This window comes from Columba livia, chromosome 3 (genome assembly GCF_036013475.1).
Source record: "Columba livia isolate bColLiv1 breed racing homer chromosome 3, bColLiv1.pat.W.v2, whole genome shotgun sequence".
In the NCBI taxonomy this organism is placed as follows: domain Eukaryota; kingdom Metazoa; phylum Chordata; class Aves; order Columbiformes; family Columbidae; genus Columba; species Columba livia.
Genome location: NC_088604.1, coordinates 83095620 through 83119658, shown reverse-complemented (window position 1 = coordinate 83119658; position 24039 = coordinate 83095620). Strand labels below are relative to the sequence as shown.

The 24039-nt window shown below is 40.8% G+C and overlaps 1 protein-coding gene across 1 annotated transcript in view; it reads right to left on the bottom strand.

Annotated features, from left to right (window-relative positions):
* The window catches only part of KIF26B (kinesin family member 26B), a 306955-nt gene that overhangs the window by 57679 nt on the left and 225237 nt on the right, over nucleotides 1–24039 (bottom strand). Inside the window, exons 6-9 of the mRNA XM_065057896.1 lie at nucleotides 11928–12134; nucleotides 10308–10401; nucleotides 7772–8034; nucleotides 4715–4898 (exon numbers count right to left, since the gene is read on the bottom strand). Of these exons, the coding sequence (XP_064913968.1) occupies nucleotides 4715–4898; nucleotides 7772–8034; nucleotides 10308–10401; nucleotides 11928–12134 (748 nt within the window). The remainder of the gene's footprint in view (nucleotides 1–4714; nucleotides 4899–7771; nucleotides 8035–10307; nucleotides 10402–11927; nucleotides 12135–24039) is intronic.

Sequence of the window (24039 nt, the reverse complement as noted above, 5' to 3'; positions counted from 1 at the left end):
AAAGAAAGCAAACAGTGAGCATGTGCCTCCAAAGGCAGCTTCCTGGGAAAGCAAACATCACCACAACTTGCAAAGACGAAGCAATCAGGAGACCTTTGCTAATTCATGTTAGCAGTGACAAACTGCAGGGTTCCTGTTAATTCGCTGTCAGCCTTTATTGCTGTACATTGCTGTCCACTCTGGACTTGCTTAAAAGGTGCCAAGCTTTTCAGTACTCAGGCACCTGCAGGTTTAATTCTGTGGGAGTCACCACTGTGGGGCTGTTTTTTTGTTGTCTGTTTGTTTTAAATGTAGCTCTATTAGCCTGTACCTGAGTTAGCCCAGTTTCTGTCTCTGTAATTAGTGTTTCTCTATCTGGAAAACTACAGGTTGGGGATTGCTGCCTGGTGAGCAGTGGTCCTGTGGTAACTTCAGCCTTTCTCTTATCTTTCCTATCTTGACTACTGTATCTTCAGAATAAACTGTGGCACCTGTGGAACGTTCAATTTTGCTTTAAGTCTATATACTTCTATGTCATAATTTGGGCTAACAAAAGGTTCGCCATGCCATGGGTAATGGATTATTGAAATGCTGCTCTGTTCTGAAAATAATTTCTGTAAAACTGGCAGTGGATCCCTGTGTGTTTTCCTTGTTTACTCTGTATCAATATCTCTACATGTACAGTGAAAGGATACTACCTCACAAACACCAAGATGAACCTTATGAACCCAAAAATGAAGACTATGTAGGCTTTACAGAAGAGCTTCTAATTCTCTGTTATCTCAAGACGACTTCCTAGCTGTTGTGGCTTTTTGTTGGTTTTGGGTTTTTTTTCCTTTTTTTTTGGTATTTTTTTTATCTGATCTTTGACCACTCCTCCCTATTCTCAACAGTTAGTTAAGAAGCAATCTGTAGGAAAATGAAGTTTTATTTCTAGGATCATAACTCAAAAGTTAAGAGCACTGTTTGAGGACATGAACATAACTTGAACAGGAATGGAAATACTTGGACATCTGAGTTTCCCTCCATGCAAATACATTCACAGACATTTTGACACAGCACCTCAACTTTAGCATCTGGAAAAATAAGTATTTGTGGTGAGGAGAGACCAGTTCAATAAGCAAAGATGGTGATGGGAGCAACTACACAATGGAAACCTTAGAAACAAGCTTTCCAGATACATTTAATTGCTTTGGAAATGTCTCATCAATCGTAAGCATGTTTTTTCAATGACCCTGCATTTAGTAGCTGTGGTGCCATGCCATGCTCTACAGACATGTATGTGCCATAGGAGGCAGAAGGAAACAGGTTCACATAGACATGTGAAGACACTTTTGAAACTTCTACACAGTGGCAAAAAGCTGATAGGTGATAATATAATTTTGCAGACTTGCTCATAGTCTACTACGATAATGTATATCAATATAGCAAACATTCAGCCACTAAAGGTGTATATAATTATTACCTGTAACTTAAAACATGTTAACCTACACTGAAAAAATAAAGAGAGAGATATTTAATTTTGCAAGCACTGCAAAACACACTGCTCACTGCTTATTGCTACTACCTGGTGTCTTGCATGACACAAAACTTTCTGTAAAAATATAGTGTCTTTCTGTAGAATGTGTTATATATAACTCTATAATTCTGTTCCAGTTGTAGCTGACAGTTAGTTAAAATGAACAACAATAATAATGAGTAGATATTTATGATAAAAGAAAAAAAGAAAGCTCAGTAAAGAGGAAGAAACAATAAGAAAATGAAAGAAAAGCAAAGCAGAGAGAAAAAATGAAGAATGAAGAAAGAAGAAAGGTTTTTTAATGTGAAACGGGTTTTTGCAATGGGATTTGAGAACAATATTGCAAAAAATGTAGCCAATATCTCTGTCAACAATTGTTTAGAATACAGTTACTTCTGCTTTTTATAAGCCCTTTTAGTTCTTCAGCTATATCAGGTATCAGGCAACACAGGACTTCCATGTATTAAATTATACTGCAGTATTGGTTGTCATTCTGAGTATCACAAAACAGAAGTGAAGAATAAATATCTGATTAAAACTAACACTGGTGGCTAGACATTCCAAACGTTGTAACAGTCCACAGATGATATGACATGACAACTCATTAAACACATCCACAGCAGTTTCACCACTGTGGTCGAAGTGGTGGGATACATCTGCTGGGGAAGTATCCACACGCACTATGGGCTCCTGCACTCCCTGCAGAAAGTCAGGCTGCCCTGGGGGACCATCCAGGCAGCTGCACCTCCACCTCCTCTCAACTGCTCCCGGAGAACTTCTGCCTCCCCTCTAAGAGTCCTTAAGACTCCCAGACTTAAAGAGTCGCTAAGTCCTATAAGACTGCTACCCTCAGAAAGCTGAAATTAACTTTTTTGAGTATTCCCCAATGATTTCCTTAGAAAGACAAAGAAATGTGTTTAGTTGCTACTCAAAATGACTGCATGTGACTTTACTGAATTACATATGATAAATGTTTCTGTTGCTAAGATTACTAGACATTGGGGAAACAAAAGAAAATTAAAGAAATCACTACCCTTCAAAATGTCAGTCATATTGTTTCCATACATATTGCTATTACATGGGCTGAGGAAATACAGAATAAGAGAAATTACTGGATCTTTCCTTCTTATTTCATTGGCAAGTCAAAGTAAGACATTTTTAGGATGGCAGATCCACTTGCTTGATCTGAAAATGAAGCTCTTTGTTAGGCAAGTTCACCACTAATATGCCTGGCAACTACAGAGAAAACAAGTGGAACGTCCTAACTTCGCTGAGGTGACAGCTGAAAAATGACTGTGCCAGTTCTGCCACAATGCCATTTATTTCAGTGGTGCTAAGCCTGCTCCATGGCATTCCTGATAATGAGTCTAACAAGGAGGAAAGTACAGTACCAATGCTATTCTAACAGTAATTTTTTTATCAAAATCATACATTACCCAGCCATTTAATCTCTTATCCTTTAAAAGATGGGTTTCTTTTTTGTTGTTTCTTTTTTTTTCCTATCCTTTTTTTTTAATCCGGTTGTTGGAATCTATATATCTTTTCTATCTCTCTTTCTTTTTTTCCTGAGAAGTCCTTCATTACAGCAGGAGACAGTGATAATCACTAGGCGCCCTTTCTGAGCAGCTGGAATTCCCCCCTCATTCAATTATCAGCGAGATCTGACCCTGCCTGGCTTGTGAAGCCACTCACATATGGGAACTTGAAGACAGGAGGTGGTATGGCCATGAGACAAAGATATAACTAAAGGCAGGGGGCAAAGCATGCCATATTATAATTCAACAGGATCATGTCTTGTTTTTTGAAATGAGTCATTACAGCTGCAGGAAAATATTTTTTCCCTTTTATTAATTGCACTTGAAAATAGTAGAAAATGTTTGTGTGTACATGTACTTGTATGCAGTAGAAAGCATGGAGCATTAAATAATTGTAATAATAATTGCCTCAAAATCAGCCATCTTTATTCCTATGAACCAGTCTGTATGAGCATTCACAGTCTTCCTTTCTACCGCAGGGTGGTTAATTAATAAACCTTTAGTTAATTGAGATTTCTGCCTGCCAGTTCCACAGGGGTTATTACTTAAACACATGCATTTCCATTTAGAGCAACTTTCTGTTTTTCTCCCTTCTACGTACAGCCAATGTAAATTTCCTGCATTCAAACATTAGACATTAATACTGCAGTGGTGTTCACCCACTACACATTATAGCTTGCAATCTATTCATTATTACAAATAACCTATGCAGAGCCAGGAGCTGAAACACATGCCATTTCTGCAGCATTGTTTAGGCCCACAAATTTAAAGAAGCAGAGGTCTCTGGTGTCTTTCAAACAAACATTTTGTCCTTGTAAAAAATGATTATTTAAAAAAAAGAAGTTTAATGTGAAAGTTTTCCAGTGGGGGTGTTTCTTATACAAATCTTTTATCACTGAAACTTACCAAAAAAACCCACCCTTCTGTATATCTCCAGTCATAAACAATTTGGGAGACTTGAAACAGAAGATAAATATAATAAAAAAATATAAATGGTGTGAGTCAAATGAAATCTTTGAAAATAATAGAAATACATAAGTAGACACAGAAGCATGTTTTCCTCATTTGCATGTGGAAAATGGAAATAAAGACATAAGCCAGTGAAAGTATCTGTGGCAAACAGAGGGAACAAGCTCATCTGAAAAGCCCAGGGCCTTTGCAAAGAATCAAGAGTTCTTTGTGCACATGTAGTTGGGCCAGCAATTAAAATATCTTCTGCCTTCAAGAAAGGGCACAGTTTATGCATTGCCAACATCAGCTATTTAGGTGCCAAAGAGGAACAGCTACTGTAAGGGTGGCAAGGAATTCCCGTCACCATGATATTTTAATCTATGACCTCAACATTATCAGTAAAGACAATACAAAGAGCCAATTGGAAAAGCACTTTTTTTTTTGTTTTGAGATACAGAGTCCCACACAGTGCTGAAGGCTAACTGCAATAGTATCTCCACAATGGCAACTAAATCGACAAGTGTTGGTAATCATCCCTAGTGGCCTTTAATGGCCTTTGGTAGGTCTTGACCAGGCAGGTGGATAGTCTGCTGGTATGAGTGGCCTCACTCCATGCTCAATGGAGAACTCTGCTAATTTTCGACACTAAAGAATATTATTTAAAGGCCTTTTTAAAGCCAGTTTCCAGGCAGTCTTAGAGAAAACAGAAGGGAGCGAAGGGTCAGCTTACTTCCGCCTTTGCCGCTCTTCTCCATGCGGTACTGGTAGATGTGCAGGGTGAAGAGCATGTGGGAGTTGCGATGATCCTCCTCGTCGCAGTCCCGCTGGCTGCTGCGGCGCGAGGCGATGGCGGCGTCGAGGAAGAAGGCGGCCTTCTCTGCTGTGGGGGCGCGGAGCTCACTCTGGTTCTGAAGCTGTGGGGTAACACAAGGGAGAAATGACCTAGAAACTCCCAGGCAAGTCAAAGCTACCAGAAAACCTCCCCACAGTCAGCTCACACTGTGGATATGCTGGCTTCTGATGTGGCCAAAAAGGAGGAGATGCCTGATAGAATGAGATCCTCCTGACACTGGCAATGACAATCTATGCCCTCCAAAGAGCCCCACGACTGAATCCAGGCTTTTGAGGTTCTCACTTGGGGTACCTCTGGTGGCAGTTGTTAAACATAAATCCCAGCAAGCGGAAATAATCCTATAGGCTGGACAGATGCATAAATTTGTTTCCTTACTTTTCCTAGAATTGTAAGCTATTTGTGCTTATTAATTATTAACGATTTTCATTTTTTTTTACTGCTTTTTTTTTTCCTCCATGGAATTGACAGAAGTGAAAAAAAAAAGAAAAAATTGTGGAAGACATGTCAGTCCCAAACTCAACAGTTGGTGGAGACTGGCAGGGGCAGGACTATGCACTGCCCTTCAGAAAGTGTTAGAAGGGAGCAGTCGACAGATACATCTGGGAGATAACAGGGCTGAAGCTTGTGTTCAGCCCCATAGCATGTGGGGAGAAGTCCAGAAGAGAAGCCATTTTCTTGTCCCTTCATACCACTAGCTTAGGCACCTGCTCAGAAGCCAGGGCAATCCATTAAATGGAACAAGGCAGGTAATGCACCTACATTCACATTTGCTGGACTTCAATCCCAGTCACCAGCCTGCTCTTATCTCTTCAAAGTGATAGACAGCATAAGAGGGCAGACATTATTAACCCTCCATAACACTGGAAAACATGCGTGTTTCATGTCACCTAAGATTAGTCCATCTGTGGCAGGGATGTGTGACAGTGCAATCTGATGGCATTAGTTTAGGCAGTATGCAGAGCAGGCACATAACCTTTAGAATAGACTTGGTTTATCTGATGTAAAAACAGCGAGCAACTCCCATTCTCAGGGTTTGTTCCCCTGCTATGTAACACAGCTAAGTTCTCCTAAAGAACACAGTGCTCCCATCTTCTCATTGTGACCATTTATGGGCCTGAGGAGGGACAAAGCTGAGGCTGTGCATGGGATGGGGTGACACAGCTGAAGGCTAAGGTCTCTCTAGAAGGAGGGAGGGGACAGGAAGGAGTTAACAAGGCAAGCAGAAGGCTGGCCAGTCTGTGGGCTGATCTCACTAATATAAGCAACAAGAAAATGTGCATACTTGGAAAGGCCTAATGACAGATAGTATGACATATGGTGATTATTCATTTGCTCTACACACTGCTGATTTTGCATATCTATATGGCTACAATATCCTCCCTTCATCTGAGGATTTGGAGAATTCAGGTGTAGGATACATGACTCCAGAATGTCACTATGTCTTGTGAATACACATAAAAAGTCTTCTCTTGCAATTTAATTCAGTGTTTTGCACAGCAGAGATACATAGACATCTCATCTCAAGCTATCTTCTCTCCACTGATCTAAAACAAGTCATTTTGTATATGGCTGTTCTGCCTGTATCCATATGAAAATAACCAAAAATAATGGGATAGTTATTATTATTGCTATTGTGCTTGTACCTTAGTAAAGAATTAAGCTTTACAAAGAGGCTAGTTGTTACACAGCTATGTAACATATGTAACATACATATGCTAATTCAGATCTTAACTGGCCCACCTATCACCCTGATGGCAACTGTGAAGACTCAAGTCTCCCAACTTGTATTTACTAGACTGCACCCATTACTGGATACCAGAGGCCAAGATATCTCATGATACTGTAAGTATCACTAAAGCCAGGAGTCAAGTGAAAATGAGAACCCTAATTGTTATTTTAAATCAAGACGCAACTTCGTAGTCCTCATATAGAATGGAAAAGAATGGAAAATATGATCTAAGTATTTCCAAGAGGCTTGAACAACAAAGAGATAAACCACAAAATTTATTACTTGCTGTTTAAAATCTCACAATTCATTACTACTGTGAATGTAAATCATAATTTCTAGATGCTTGGAGCTCCAAATAAGGTACATGACCCCATAGGTCTGTTCCATCTTCCCTCTATTCCCCATCCTTGGATAGGCAGTGCTCTGCAGGTTCTGGATGGAAACAGCCTTTGCCTTTAAGGTTGAAAGAATGTATTCAAGCTCCATCACGCTGGTTTTCTTCCTCTTCATCTGCTCATACAAAAATCAAATTCACTCCCCTACAGACAGCAAAACGGAAGAATAGGCCTTTTTCCCCTCAAACCAAGAGGGGGAAAATAATAGGGCTGCTGAGACATTCTAGTTGTTACCCAGGAAATACATGAGTCTTTTATTCATTCCTGCTAAACCTCCAAATCTGAGAAGAGTTCAAGTTATTCTTGGCTTGCCCAGCTCAGGAATTTATTTCTTGGCAGCAATTAATAAGTAGCGATTAATGCTTCCTGCAACACTGCTAATGCGAATGCTATAAATAATGTAGTTTATAAAGAGATAAACAGCCATATTAATGGCCTCCAGCTATTTGTGCCGTACTGTAAATATTTTAGCTTGTGGTTTTACAAAAGAGAGATCACACTTTTCTTTTTTTTTTTTTTTTTAAGAATGAAGTGAATTTTTGTTTGCACTGAAAGTTTTCACATTTTATTGCAAACACAAGACCCTGCTCAACATCAGTTATACCAGAGGTACAAATATTTAGGCCAGGACAGCAGATGGCCCTGCAGCTGCAGGTCATAAAGTTCTTGCATGTTTTAAAGTAAACACTCTCAAGTCTATAAACTTTATGCTCTGAGTAGTTCTTGAATTTGAACCTTCTCAAAAACTCAGGAAACAAAAAAAAACCAGTCGGATTATTTGTTTCAATGTAAAATGAACCTTGTATTCACCTGCATGCCACAAATGGGGTCTTCACAAAGGTAGACACCTGGTGACTGGCCATCTTGCAGGCTGCCTGTAGCCACTTCTGACAACAGGTCTCTCAGATTTTCTTCTTTCCCCCACACTTCCACTGCAGAAATTCGGACTGAGAAACGAGCTCCTGTCTTCTCTTTGCGTTCATTAATCAACTTGAAGAGCCATGAGATGGCACAAGGGATTATGCCAAGGTTTTGCATGGAATCATCCTTCCCAATCATGGTGTATGACTTCCCTGTCAGGAATGGGGGGTGGAGAAAAGATAACATCACTCCCAGGACCTTCACAGCCTTCTGCCAAGAAAGACTATCCTGCACAGTCCGAAGAAAACAACTTCTTCACTACAATAAGGACAGTTAGCAAGGCAGAAAGATAGGCAGACAGACAAACAGTACATGGAAAATGGAGAGCATTTAAAACCAACAGATAAACTCCACTTTCAAAAATCATTACCTCATGCATTCCCCTGACATCCTCCATCCCCCAGGCAGGGCACTGCAGATCCCTACCGCACAACACTGCAGCCTCTGATGAAGGTGAATAGTGGGGGAAACTGAGCAGAGCAGGAGTGCTATGGGCTCTAAAAATCCCTGCTTTAGTTACTGTGTGTATGGTATTCCTTGAATAACATTTTATCTATGCCATCCTTCATATGCTGGGGTTGGGAGTGACATAAAGATGGTCCCAGGATCATGAAGATATAACTTCATACATGGGAAAAAAAAAAAACAAACCAAACAAAAAACTCCACAAACAAACAAAACAAACAAAACCACACAAGAAAACAGGTACATGAGGTCATTTGTTGTGTAAGTGGGTCAAAACCTTCCCCTGGTTTGCCATTATTTGACTCTGGCTTGTCTCTGCTGTAAAAGTTCGCTGCTTAAGAACAGACACAGAATATTCTCTTACATTGTTTCAAGCATCACTATATATAATGCTTTTAGACAAGTTTTCTAAAGCTCCTAAATTTTTAAGCCAAATGACAAAGGTATACAACCTTTCAGGCTAGTACTTGTGGCTACTTTACCTAGTTTCATTTCTTATGTTGACAGAGATCAGCAAAGAAAATATTTCTATGCATTTGTCTGTAGTAAGGCCTGGATGTGTCCATGGTTGGTGGAATGGTGGCGGTGCAGTTAGCAAAGCAACTACAGAGACTCAACTCATGCTCCAGCAAAGCCCTAGATAGACCACCTCTCTGAAGGACCTGGGGCACTTGCGAGACATTGTCATCTAGTGGCTTTCCTTCCCATCTTACTTGCTATGTCATGTGTGGCAGGTGACAGAGGGTCACATATCCAAGTGCTTATCCCAGTATTACTCCTGCACGGCCCACAGGGGCCTTGTGGTTAGTCGGACCAGTGGTCCTGGTCCATTCATTGTACCAGAGTTGGTGGCATTGCAGCATTCAGTACTCCCCAGTTTTTGTTGCCTATACCTGGGGAGCATTGTGGCCTGATACAGCTTGATCCTCTTAATCACTTGAAAAACTGAATTATCCTTGTAAGTTGTACGTGTATGTCTGTGTTTCTTTGAGACAGTAAGAATGGACATCATTGCATACATATAGTAAAACCCTCTTCATTAAAAGAGCATTTTCAAAATACTTTTAGATAAGCATGAACAAAATACAATATTACTCTTGAAATCCAGTTATCTCAAAAGACTAGTGTGTTAATGATCTTTTTTATCCCCTCTCCATTAATACTTGAAAGGTTGGTGCATTTGCAAAGAGCAAGTTTTGATCCACTGGTAACATTCAGTTAGCCATTAGAATAGGATTTATTGGAGGCAGAATAGAAGTTAGTAATGAGTGTCTAATCAGGGAATGGAATATAAACCAAAAAATTTGAGTGCCCAAACACAGCACTTCAATAGTGCTATCAGAAACAGCAAGTACTTGAGGGCATACTCACAACCCTTATACAGCTTGATAAAAGTGGTATTTTGGCAAACAAGACTCCAATATCAAGCACACTGGTAAAGCTGTAGATCACTGTTGGATCATTAACAACTACAGACAGTGTTAAAAATGGCTATAGTACTCAGGGGACGGAAGGAAGCAACAACTCAGAGATAACTTCCGTTTCAAAGAGCATGCTGCCCAACATTTAGATCAGGGCTGTCAAACGCATTTTCACCAGGAGCCACATCAGCCTGTTGGTTGCCTTCAAAGGGCCAAATATAATTTTAGGACTGTGTACATGTAACCTACATTTATACAGTCCTAAAATTACATTCGGCCCCTTGAAGGCAACCACCAGGCTGATGTGGCCCCCAGTGAAAATGAGTTTGACACCCCTGATTTAGGCAATATGCAAAGTTAACAGATACGTAAGCATAAGGTGTAGGTGCAGTACAAGGCCACGCATAGTGTACCACTTTCAAGTACAATTACTACGCAGAGATAAATGAAAGTTCGTTTTCTCCAATCTAATGTACTCGTAATCTCGGGTTAAAAATATTTACTTTGCTGCTTCAGTAGGGAAATTTAGCAATACTAACCAAGCTTGGAATGGCCAAAGCAGAACACACAGCCATCTGCTCCATTGACCACAGACTGGATCACCTCAGCCACAGTCCCAGCGCATACTTCAGCCTGTCACAAGTATTAAAATAAATAAAATTATAAATAAAATTATCCATAATAAGGAAAAATCAATAGAGTACTTTCACTGGAAAATGGTCATAATGTCATCAGTGCTCCTGCTGAAGTATCAAAAAGTCTAATCCTGCTTGTCTCATTCATGTGACCTATGTTGTTGATGGGAATGACATTACTTGTGTAAGCACATGAAGGAGGACTTTGCTTCGTGGCAACTAAGTTTCATCTGCTGAAACATCAACTCAAACAAAATACACATTCTCTAAGAAGTTGTGGCTGGTTTGTTTAGAACGGCCTGTTTAGGGGACTTTAAAATAGATTTTTTATTTAAAAATAATAAAATACTGAGGAATTTCTACAGGCTCTATTATTTGCCCAATTATGGACAGAGTTCAAGTCCACTAGCAGGTGGGTAAGGAACATAAGGTGAACAAGTAGCCTCTTTGGTATTAGCTAGGTAACATTTCTTAATTTTTCTCTACATTATTAGGAGTCTTCTTAGCTTTCAGCAGCATAGGCTCCATACCGAAGCCTGTCGCAATATTTTAAGAAGTACAAAACACAAATTCACCCTGGGCATTCTTAGATTTAAGGTTCAAGCAGGCTGATTGGTCTACAGTGCTTCTGTAGCAACTGCCTATCAATGGTGGGTGAAACTAAACCAGAATTTGCAGTTTAGACTTTTACGTGAAGCACTTCGTATTTGATAATAAATCATGTAAATTCATGGGTATTTCTAGACTATCACTTTAATAGTAAATGAAACTGGCCAGTAAATGGGCTGTTCCCAGGCCAGCCCTTGAACTGCATCCAGGCATAAGTCTGGGAGGTGCCGGCTGCCTGGACCAGAACTAGGTCAGGGACTGACCTCATGATACAATCTTATGACGGTGCTTTAGCTGGCCCTGTGTCATAGTTCTGTTTGGTTTATAAGTACAGAAACAGCCTTAAAGTAGTGTTTTCTAATTATACTTTGCAATGCTACTTTACTCTTCTACTCTCATCCTCATGACATTTGGGTAACACATTTCATCAAACCAAAGAAGTCTAATTAAAATAAGAAATCTGAACTTATACATATGAATAAAGACTTGTGGACCAAAATCACCATCCTCTTATTGTAAACCATACAATAGAACACTGCATAAATAATCCTTGACTTCTTAGTGAATTGAGGACTGCATTAGAGAACTGCAGATCTGATCAGATAACTATGTACAGCAAATAATAAGATTTTATAATATACAATAACTTGTTGATATTGAGGATTTGCCTACTAGGCACCATTTAGCACGTTTATTGCATGTATAATTTTAGGAGCGATTATTTACAGTAAAGAATAATGAAAACACACAATTATCAAGATACAATTTAATAAACTGATTTCATTGTTGATTATATTTGTGGGCCAAATTCAGCCCTGGTCTAACTCCATGAAAGCACTACTGTTGTAGCTAAACCAAATCTGGCTCTGGTGCATGTTATTGTTTAGATAACTATTGTGATCATACATTTCATACCTGTGATGCATCTTGGGGGAAAACTGCATCAAAAGCAAACATCTTAGGTGGAACCTGGTTGCCCCTTTTCTGGAAAACATTCTGGCCTCCACATGCCAACGGGTCATACAGCGTGATTTGCTTCTTACGGGGGTCAACTTTTAAGAAAGAGCTGGACTCAGACGTGTCTCTGCCAAGCGTGGAAGAAATGCGCACCATGACCTTGACCTGTCAGCAAACACACAAAAAGAGGACTGCATCTGATTAGTCTGCTGGATGCTCTAGACTGGTATGTTGAATGAACTTTCCGGTTACACTCAACTAAACATACTTGGTTGCTGTTGCTAGTGTCTCAGTGGAAGTCAGTGAAGACACAGGAATTATTATAGGCAGAATGTGGTATAAAATACATAGTGAATAAAGCTAGAATTCATTTTAATCTACTTGTGTAGCAATTTAGGTATTTAGAATTACAAAGTACATCATGGTGTTTTAGTGTCAATGTTAGGCAAGTACAGTGATGACGTATTACATCACCTTGTCTTACTCTCAATATAAATTGAAAATTAACTGTACCCCAGTGGCCCAATTAAGAAATCTGAAAGGTAATCTAGACTGCTAAGGTATTAGAACTGCTGCAGTTTCTACAAAACGGTCTGATCAATAAAAGCACATAAAAGCCAGATCTGTAATTTACACCTTTCCGATCCTACGCCAAATGCAAAAAGATGATGTGCTCGGTTTCAAGTGTCATCATCAAAGAGTTGTGAAAAGGGCCCTGTTTTAATGGTCAGAGTTTGAAATTATCATCAAGGGAGAGGAATGTAATAAGCGCTAAAAGATTTGTTAAAACATGTTAGCTCACAACTCATTAAATGGCTACATAATAAGATGTTATTCCTAAGACAAAAATACATCTTCATGGCTTTAATGAGATTCTACTGCATCCTTGGCCCAGTGAGTAAGTAATTTAGTTGTAAGTAAAGCTGATGACAATCCATCTGGCTTTAGTTCTCCCCACAAATTCACTACATGCAGACACATGAGTTCCTGAACTTTACAGGGCAAACATCACCTTTCTGCCAGCTCCGGCCTCAAGCCACACCTGCACACACTTTGTCCTTGAGTAGACTGGCTTTCACACCAACCAGCCAGAATTTTTTTCTTGTTGCTCCTTAACTGTATGACACTTACACCAAACCCACTCACAGCTAGCATGCAAGTGACCACAGTCACCTCAGCACAGTGTGGGTGCAGGCTGGAATGGCAGATGCACCCTGGGAGGAGGTTGTAGCCCTAAAAGTTAGACAACAGTGAAGTTCCTGTCGGCCTCACTGACACTAGTGCTATTTGTATGCAGATCTCATTTCATGTTGGCCTGAGCTCATCCTACACGGAAATAAATCAGCTGCTTTGAGAGGTAAAATCTTGGCAAATTCATTTTTGACACAACTCCTTTGAAGGCAACAGAATAAGACCAGAGATTAATTAGGATTATTCAGTATGTTTGACATGTTTTCTCTCTGTGTCTGTGAGTCAAAGTGGTAATTTGACTCCACATATTTTAACATGGGAAAACATGTCATTAGATGGTGAAATAGGCACAAATCTGCGCACATGATTTCAATTTTACAGCATTAGTTGAGGGAAAGAGGAAAAATACAGCTTGGGCGTGAATGGGTTGCCTCCTCAACTACTCAGCTGAGCTATTTGTGAAATCTAACCTCTAACTGGAAAAAAACTACTTCCAATATTTTGCCAAAGGCATTCTTTTAAACCCAACCCTAAGCAGAGCTGATTTCTACTGAGGACAAGGGCAGCCCACACCCTTGCTCAGTCCAGATGAACGAGGCAAGGCTTGAATGTTTATTCCGGCCCTAGGACTCCTGGAAGCTCAGAAGGGAGGCACAAGTGAAGTTAGCAGAGAAGGGAAAGGACACAGCACTGAATCCTAGAGCAGCAGGGAAACAAAGAGTAATATCAGTACCGATCTAATATCCTGTTTTCAACTTTGGATGCCTTTGCTTTTTTCTACTGTCTCCTACATTTTTAAACAGACGCCAATGTCAAAAGAATTAATAAATGCAATTCTTCAACTGCTTTAAATAAAACATTGTTCTGCTTTAGGAAACTATTTTCCTATAAGTTTACATGTATGAATCAATGTCCTCCAGACCCTTGACCCTTTTGTGCAAAGGAAAGTCAACTGAATGCCTTGAGGGCTAAGTTTCTTTGGGTTTTGGAGAATGGATATTGCGTGAAATTTAACAACCCTTCACATACAGACAGTCTAAGAGCCCTTTTTAGCCTCAAACTGTATGGGCATTCAGTTTTAACTTCAGCTATACTACTTCTATTACAGTCCTGATTTCAACCTGTTCACACAAAATCAGATTAATACCTGTCACTTCTTACTGAAGTAATACTGCAAATCCTCCTAACTTCCAACAGCTATACTGATAGGGGCTGAGGCATCAGGTTTCTCTTTCTCTGGAGTAAAAGACCAATTTAACTGAAATCCTAAAAGTTTACAAGCATCAGATAAGCTGAATGAACTCCTGTAAAGAAAGAGCTCATCTCAGAAGTCCCAGGAGTTGTCTAACAGTATACATTTTCTGACCATTTGGCTCCTCAACTCTGGCAAATACAGACATTTCTCAAGAAAAATACTGCTGTTGCCATGAACCTTTGTATTTCCTGTGCATTGGGGATTTTTGTTTTGAGACTTAATAGTTCACAGAATCATGAATCACTTAGGTTGGAAAATATAAGATCATCAAGCCCAACCGTTAACCTAACACCACCATGTCCTTAAGCACCATGCCTACACAGAATCATAGACTCATTTAGCATGTAAAAGACCATGTTCACGTGTGTTAGAGCAGAGGAATATCATATGGTTCCATGTGGGTATCCTGTTGGCTGGACCACTTCTTGCTCTGAAGCTAGTCTGCAGCTGTCATGAAGATGTCTGTGCACCCTAGCACAGCTTGTCATGGGCGATTCCTCTCACCTCACTTCAGAGCAGCCTGCAGGAACTGCCTCCCTCTGAGCCCATTGTCTGACCCCTTTGTAGACAATGGAGAGAAGCAGGCACTTCCAGCACTTAATTCAGGTGGTCTGTTTTATAGACCTGCTTTCCAGATAAGATGAGTTGCACTCCATGAGTGCTTGGTGCTTTCTCTGTACCATCACAAATATCTTAAATGATTACCTGAGATGTAGGTGCCTACATTGTAGGCTGTCTAAAGTTATTCTTTTTGCTGTAAGCATAATAAAAATGCTTTTCCTGAGCAGCACTGCCCCTGGGCCAAATTAAGTAGCACACACAAATCTGTGTGGCAGTTTTCAGCAAAAACCACATGTTAACAAAAATAAAGATGGGTGCATGAGTGTGATGAACCCTAAAAACAAGTAGTAGCAATAGATTATTTGAACTCATCTGTTAATTTGTAGACCCTTTTAGGACTGTATAAATGTAGGAGTATTTATGTTTATACAGTCCTAAAATTACATTTGGCCTTTTGGAGGCAATCACGAGGGTGACATGACCCCTGGTGAAAATGAGTTAGACACCCCTGGCCTAGAGTATTCTCCCAGTCCAGTCTCACATCAGTGTAACTCTTTCAAATTACTCTTGATTTACATTATATTAATTGAGAAGACAATTAGATCCTGGCTGTGCAAAACACATATCCACTAAATGCCATGGGAGCTGTGACTATAGCAAAAACCCGACAAGTAGGCAAGACACAAGCAAACTTCAGTCCTGAGAACACACATGGGGATTCAGAGAACTGCATGCATAACTGTGGCACAATAAACTAGGAAGAACAAAATAAATTTTAAAACATCAGAGCTAGATGTATCTTCTGAGGAGGCAGGCAGGCTTTTGGTCTGGGACTCCCAGTGCTAGGAACCCTCTGAAAGGCTGTGCCTCAGATGCGGTACGATTGTGAACTAGTGATGCAATTTCTGTTTCCCTCTCCACACTTTTACAACAGGCTGAGTTGCAGCTCGCTTCACTGTGAGCACATGGATACTTTTAGCCATTACTGGGCTCAAAGGACTGGCAGTTGCCATTGGGTAAGCACGCCATTATTAAACATTATTATGCACGTAACCTAAACCAAGGATTCCTGCAAAGCATTTCCCAATAGTGGTTGCAACAAGAGTAAATCAACTGAGCTACAGCAGCACAAGTGATGGGAGACCACAGCCTCCTGCTCTGCCATTTCACAGTCCTTCACGCAATTTATGGCAGGGAGAGGCTCAGAATCCGTGCTGGCCCCTGCAATCCATGGTGGGAAGCAGTGCAAGAACGTAACTCAGCCAGCTATGGCATAGCACAGGAACCTTCAGTTCAATTTAAGAAACATACAGGCTGAAGATTACAGTTCTGCTCTGGGGAAGGCAGAAATAAAGTATGGTTAATTTGAAAAACAAAAAAACAAAAACCAATGAAGTTTAAGAACTCTAATAATTTATGCTTGCAATTTATATTTAAATAAACTATAAATTAAACTTCTTCTTATAAAGAAGAAAGCAGGTTTTCTGCTTCACTTCCTATGTGTCATTACTTCTTTAGTCCAACACTACAGTTTCCCACTAATCTCTTGTAATTGAAGGGTTTAAGAGATACCACTTGCGATTAATGGGACCACTCAGTCTGCCAGAAATTCTTATTTGAATCCCAGCGATCAGGTCTTGGCAGCGCCCAGCTTTACAAGCACCTCTGACTGTTTCTATGGGGAAACACAAAAGCAGTCTCTTCAGACATGCACTGTTGGTAAAACAAACAACCTGGCCCTAATTTTGATCTAATTTTACACTCATGCAAATCTGGCTGAACTCAGCAAGAATTAGCCTAGCTTAAGAGTGGAGAGGGAGAATAAAAGAGAAGACCACTTGCTCTGTGTGATTATTGTGCCTCTTCTAGGATATAACTTCACCTCTTAGTTCTGCTCATGCTGGAAGCATTTTTGAGTAAGTTTTCTCCTGTGAGGTCACAGGATTGCATTCGACAACCATTCAATCCAACAGGGCCCCCACGTGCTTCTCTGGATTTCAGTTCCTGCCTACAAATATTTTTTTCTGTTACCAAATGAGTTTTACAGTCACTGAATTTCACAAAATTACTCTTGATGTGCAGTTCCACCAATGGAAGTACAATCAGAGCTGCACTGTTTAGGTTTCCTCAAGACAGTTGGGTTTTTTTAATTTCTGTATATGTATTTTATACATACATATGTGTGTATATTTAAAAATGCATATACCTTTTCTGAAAATATATATAAAAATGTAATGTAAATACATTTTTCACAGATTTCTCTCTAAATCGTAATTACTGGCCCTGAAGATTCCTTCATGGCTATCATTCAGTAGCATCAAGGGAAGATACAGGGTAATTGCTATAATATCACTATGCTTCTGTACTGTAAAAATAAGCACAGACCTTTTAATCAGCTCTCTTACAATTTCAACTGCCGGAGCTGTGTTCCTTTGCCTTCTCCGTTTTTATCTAGTGCATCGCCATATACAAATCAACTATTTATTGAAGAGGAAATTTGCTAATTGCAGGGTTTTCCCCAGCTAAACTCAATTTGTGACCTACCATGGACCTTTTGTTACGTTCTTACTCTTGTGGGGAAGGACAAAGGATCAGCACACTCTGCAAAGTAGAAGTGGTGCTGTAGGGAAAAAAAGAAAGCAAGAGCCCAGCCCCAGCCCCTGACACCCCCGTGTCTCCTGTGCCCGCAGGGGTCTGTCTGGAGGAGCGGCAGTGAAAAGAGCATGGAAGGTGGGACACATGTGAGCTGTGTCAAATCTGCATCAAACACGAATAACTGCAGACAGAGGCTGGAATGAAGCAACACAAGCAATAGGAGATTGACACTGGGGATATTATCACTTCCTTCTACTCCTGCCTGTAAGATTTTGTTTGGGGTTCATTTATCTAATTACTGCAGGGACACGGCTAGACAGCTGTTGCTTTGGGCACTGCGCTTGCCTTTATGAGCTGCCTTCCCCATCAATCATTTGAGCAGGATGTCTGGGAGACGTGTGCTGGGCAGTGGTGGGAGGCAGGAGCTGCGGCGCAGTCAGGGGCGAGCCGGGCCAGCCGGGGCTATGGAGCTGTATTAGCACTCCATCAATGTAACAGCAATCACCGGCTGCGGGAACAGCCTTAGTGGAGGTTAATGAAGAGTGCGGTTTGTAATTTCTCACTGTTACAGCTGTAAATAATGGTGGCAGGCGTGCATTGGTGCTGTAGCCAGCCACAAAATACAGCAGCATGAGAAAATCCATGACATCTCAAACACTTTTTCATGATGGGTGCAAAGGCAGGAGCCTTTCTATAGTGCCAAGAGAATGTAGAAACAGTTTGTTAAGCATTTTAAAGGATCTTTCTTACAGATCGTGAGACAATGAACTGGTCATGCTAATGTGAAATCTAGCCGGTCAAAACAAACAGACTGAGCCAGAATGAGACAGATAGGAAATTGTACGAGTGGACATTGTTTTAATGAAAGTCTCCTGGTCACATCTGAGAAAACAAAATACAACACCTTGGGTAAATTACGGCAGTGTAAGCTGGTCAGGAAGCATGTGTAAACAGGCCTCATTCTCCTCTCTTCCTGTTTTCACAAAGCTGTCTTGTAGGTTTCAGTGCTTTATTTTAGTATAAATTAGAAAACACTCAGGCCTGATCGCTCAGGGTTGTTGTGGAAATGGATGTTCCTGCTACAGCTGATTTGGAAAACCAGTGAAAACAACTGAAAAAGCAAAACCATTAGTGTTGGCAGGTCTCACTGTTTCTTTCTTGTGTAATTGCTAAAACTTTACCAGCTCATCAACCTCATCCTATAGAGCACTTAAACTAATTTGCACTTGTAGCAATGATGGGAGGCAGTGTAAGTGCACTGTACCCAAACACCAATCATATTATTCAAAGAATTTGCCCTTATCAGGATTGTACCCTTCTTCAGTTGGAGGAAGAGTAAATTCAGTAAAATCTGGTGTTAAATATGTGAAATACGCTCAGGTCACAGGCCATGGCTCAGCGACCTCTTGTCTTGTTTGTGTCAGCAGTAGCTTTGAGTTTTGTCACTGTAATTTGGTACGGTTGAAAGACAGTGCTGAGTATCGACACTGAAAGCAGCATGTACATGGGCCCAGTCCCTCTGCTGTCATATTGCTACTTCAGCATTTACTAGATTAACATAAGGCACTGCAACTTTATTCTGTTCTTTAAAAAAATAAATAATGAAAAAGAAATGAGAATCATCCTGTCATGCAAACAATCTTTCTTTAAGTTTCCTGACACGCAAACAGACTGTGTGTTCCTGCTTTTTCTTTTGTTTCCTTCCGATCTCTCTGAGGGAAATCTGTACTTCAGACCTGTATGGCTGGGCAGTTTGCATGTTGCCTCAAGCAGAAGGTGGATTTTTTCCCAGCTTCTGACACTCTCCACATACCCACACATGCAACCACAGAAAAGCACCTGCATTTATGATGGGGTCAACAACAGTCCACCTCAGGTCACGTGTGGGGATGAAATTTCAGTGCTTTTTTTGGTATAATATCTTTAAACATTGTTGTTAGTGGCATTTTCATATGAATTGACCAAACCAAAACTGCCTTCAGCAACGCCAGCCAGCATGAACAACATGGGATCAGCTAGCAAATCCTGTCTTACCCTCAGTGGATCTGCAGATATACAAGCATGCACCTACTGGTATTTTCAGCAGATGCCTTACTTAGGCCTCTAACACACCACTGCAAAAATTTGTTCTGTTTCTCTCACTCTGATAAGAACTTCTTTTTCTGCACTGAGTAGCAGGTAGTTAGATCAAAATTCATGGATACCATGAATTTCAAGATCTCCTTACTTCCTTTGCATCAGATGCCTTTACCTTCCAAAATCAAGCAGTTATTTTGATTCACTTCAGTGACCTTTTAGAGTAGAGAGTTCCCCTTTCCTCTTTCTCTGGTTGATGCAACTTTATATCTAAAGACCCTTTTGAAAAAGTATCTATCTAGTAAATTAAACAAGGCAAAAACTGTTCCCTGGCACAGAATGACCGGCATCCTTTCCTGTAATGCTCATCTTCCGCTATGGCACGGCAACAGTTCTTTGTCCATGCTAATTTAAAAGCCATGCCTGTACTTGTTTGGGAGAGCAGTCTAGAGGCCCAACACCATGCCAGGTACACTATGAACCATGCAGGAGTATGGACAATTTAGTGCCAGTGCCCAGAACATTTCCTACTCCTCTTTACCTTATAGTCTGTACTGGTTTTAGCTGAGATAGTTAATTTTCTTCATAGTACCTAGTATGAGGCTGTGTTTCTGATTTGCGCTGAAAACAGCATTGATAACACAGGGATGTTCTAGTCATTGCTGAGCAGCGCTAACACGGAGCCAAGGCCTTTTCTCCTTCTCACACCACCCCACCAGTGAGTAGGCTGGGGGTGCACAAGAAGTTGGGAGAGGGCACAGCTGGGACACCTGACTCCAACCAACCAAAGGGATGTTCCACACTGTGTGACATCATGCTTAGCAATAAAAGCTGGAGGAAGAATTAGGAATAGGGGAAAACTTGGAGTTTTGGCATTTTGTCTTCCCAAGTAACTGCTACATGTGATGGAGCCCTGCTGTCCTGGAATTGGCTGCACACCTGCCTGCCCATGGGAAACACTGAATGAATTCCTCACTTTGCACTGCTTGTGTGCACAGCTTTTGCTGTACCTATTAAACTGACTTTAGCCCAACCCACACGTGTTCACACTTTTACCCTTCTGATTGTCTCCCCCATCCCACCAGAGGGGAACAAGCAAGAAGCCATGTGGGGCTCAGCTGCCTACCAGGATTAAACCACAGCATAGTCCCAGGCACAGAACACTGCACAGCTTGGCCATGTTTTCCATTCTTTAAGTTAAATACATAAAACTCAGGTGGTACAGTAGTGGTCTCCCAAGCATGTGTTGTGCCATATGTTGCTCTGTTCATATTCCAGCCTGACTTGGCATCAACAGATCTTACAGACAGATCCACAAAACCCAGGAAATACATTTGTGGCACCACCGAGGCAAGCCTCCTTAAAGGAACTTCTCTGCTATCACAATTGATGACAAGGCTGCCATCGTTTTTGCTGCCTGCGCGAGGTTGCCATGAGCCATCGGGGGAAGTGAGCCAGCAGTGGTGACTTACTTGGTTCATTCTCATAGGCCATGCTCATATCTTGCTGAGGTACAGAAAGACCGAAGATGACTTTCCTTCAGTAATTCAAAGTTTCCTATTAGAAATCTGCCCGTCCAGCAAAACATGACTCTACTGCCTCAGCTACCACAAGGACTGCTGTTGTTAGAAAGCAGTAGCAATATCAACAGTAGCAATATCTCAAGCACATTCATTGATAATCATGTCTGATATATTACTTCTAAGAGCCTGAGTTTCCCTTTTTGTGAAGCTGTGAAAAAGGTGCATAAGATGCAGCTTGGTAAATTTAAGCAGGAAGGTCATCTCATCCTTAATTAGAGAAAGGGTGGCACTGAGGGCTTCGTATTATACATTCTCAGGAGAACAGGAACTCCCAGATGAACAAGGCTCTCTGTTTTTGTCTAAGGAAACAAGAATTTCTATGGAAAGAATGCAGATAAAAGACAAAGTTTCCTTTATGTGTGTCTTTGAGATGTCTTTTCAGTGCTACAGAAACAAAGGATATAAAGGTATTGCATGGAAGATGCATAATCACAATAGTAAGCTTTTCCATTATTTATAAAGATGATCTCCATGACTGCATACAAAAGAAGATTCCCCAGTCTGCCCATAGCAGTGTATGGCATAGCACCATAAATAATGAGTAGCAATGCAATCAGATAAGAAGGATTTACATGATTTAAGGCAAGCCAGAAGAAGTGACAAATTGCAGTTTAATGCAGATAAGTGTGGAAAAAGATGTGTTAGGCTTTGGAGTGGCAGTTGGTAATGACAGCCAGTAAATAAAAGGGATAGTTCATGGTACTGACGAGGAAAAAGATTTGAGAATTCATGGGGAGGAAAATAATTTCAAAGAAAGCAAGGGACTACTTTTCTAAAGAGATTCTATATAAATGGAAGGAGGTAAAATTATCATATTAGGCAGTATAGGTGAGATATCTAACATGTGCTTGGGTTTTCAGAGGAGAAATACAGTCTTCAGAAAGAGAGTATAACCAGCCTCCGGTACTATATGTTGCATGAAACAAACAGCAGAGACTTCAAGGATTAGAGGATAGATACTTTAGTGAGAAACTTAATACATGATAATGTCTCTGAATTCAGCAATAATTCCTTATTTACCTGCAAGTATATGAGATGAGAATCTGATCTTAGTTAGGAATAACCACCAACAAAATGAAACTTGAAAAAGAAGGAAACGATAAAACCTGGATCCAAGCAATGACAGGATTTATATTGTTAGTGAACCTTTCACCTGAAGATCCTACAGGGCTTTGAAAAGGCTTCTGACAGGATTAAGACATACATTTACAATTATGCTCATTTTTCAACTGCAGAAATAAGGCATAAAGAAATCATTTAAGATGCCAGGAAAGGCTTGCCTTACCTAAACAGACTACCTGACCTCTACTTCTCCCCTTACTTATCCTATAAGTGTGGGTTGTAATGTTTACAGGGGGCATAAACCTGATGTTGTTCTTTTCTGTTGTATCCTGTTTAATACTATCTGAATGCTTCTATCTCTGGCATTGGTACAGGGAGGCACAACAACTGCAGAACCCTAGCAGCCTGCCACTTAGAATTAATGAGATCCATTCATAATGCTATATATTATCTCTAGCTAAAAATGCATTTGTTGAGCTTGAACAGAAATCTATGCTGGGCTTGATTCCGCATGCATCTGAAACAAACAGGGTTATTTTATTGTGCCTGGGACATGAGAATAGAAGAAAAGACCATACAAGATGCATCTAAAAGTTCACGTAACTCCATAATATCTCACCTCCAACAGTGACCTAACAGTCTGCCTTGTGAGTCTCCCACCATGGTGGGCTGCACAGACGTCCCACTGGTCCCATTCAAACTGTGCTTTGCCAGTACCCACATGGCTCACGTGCCACTTGCATTCTACCAAGACACAAAGTATGAGGAACTTACGCTGTCAGGGAAGAGTTGCAGGCTCCCATGAGCCAACTTTAGTCTGAATCAAATCTACAGCCCATGGGGGACACTGTTGGGTTTGGGCATGTTTATAGTGCCATTTGTGGGATGTTGTCACTCCCTTTGGGGGTGGGGAGAGGAGTGCCCCAGAAAGGTCTCCCCTGAGTACACACATTACATGAAGCTGCCTTTCCCAGCTCTGTCAGAACGTGTTGTTGAGGCTCTGGCTGCTTGTCCTGCCTCAGCTTTTTTTTTTTTTTTCTTAAATGCCTTCCTCAGTCCTAATATTAAATTGCTTTCTGGCCAGTAGCAAACACTGTGTTGTGATTTTCAGTAGCCTCTAGAAGGCACTACAACCTGACTCTTACCCCCAAAGGACAGTAAATCCAAGGAAGTCATCTGTCTGAGCAAATTTGTTCCTAAAAGCTGGAGATCAACAAACACAGCCTCCGGGGGTACAAGAATACTCTTACTTACTTGGAAAAATCCAAAGACATCTTAGCTAAGTCTGCTCTGCTGGTGCAAATGATCTCTGTGTTGTACTCTGCAATACTGGTTCCTGGGCATGTATCTGACTCCAGGTACAGTGCAGCTTGTCTCCACTGCATCCTGTGTTCCCAGGGGAAGAGACACGGGTATGCAGGCAAGGAGGACAGCACAGCGTGCTTGGTACCAATCCTGGTCTGTCTGATCACAGGACCAACATATCAGGGCTGTAACGCTTTCCTGTGTTTTTGGTTTGGTTTTTTTTTCTTCAGTACTGAACATGACTAGCTAAATAACAGAAGCAAAATGATACCAAATCAGAGACCAATAAAAAAGATACAAAGAAAACTAAACAGGAGTCCCCAGGGGAGAACTAAATTGAAACCATACTTTGACAAATGAAACTCACCTCATGTCACAGCAAGCCACTAGCTTCTTTTACCCTCAACTGTAGCATACAGCATAATATTGCTAGTGACCCTCT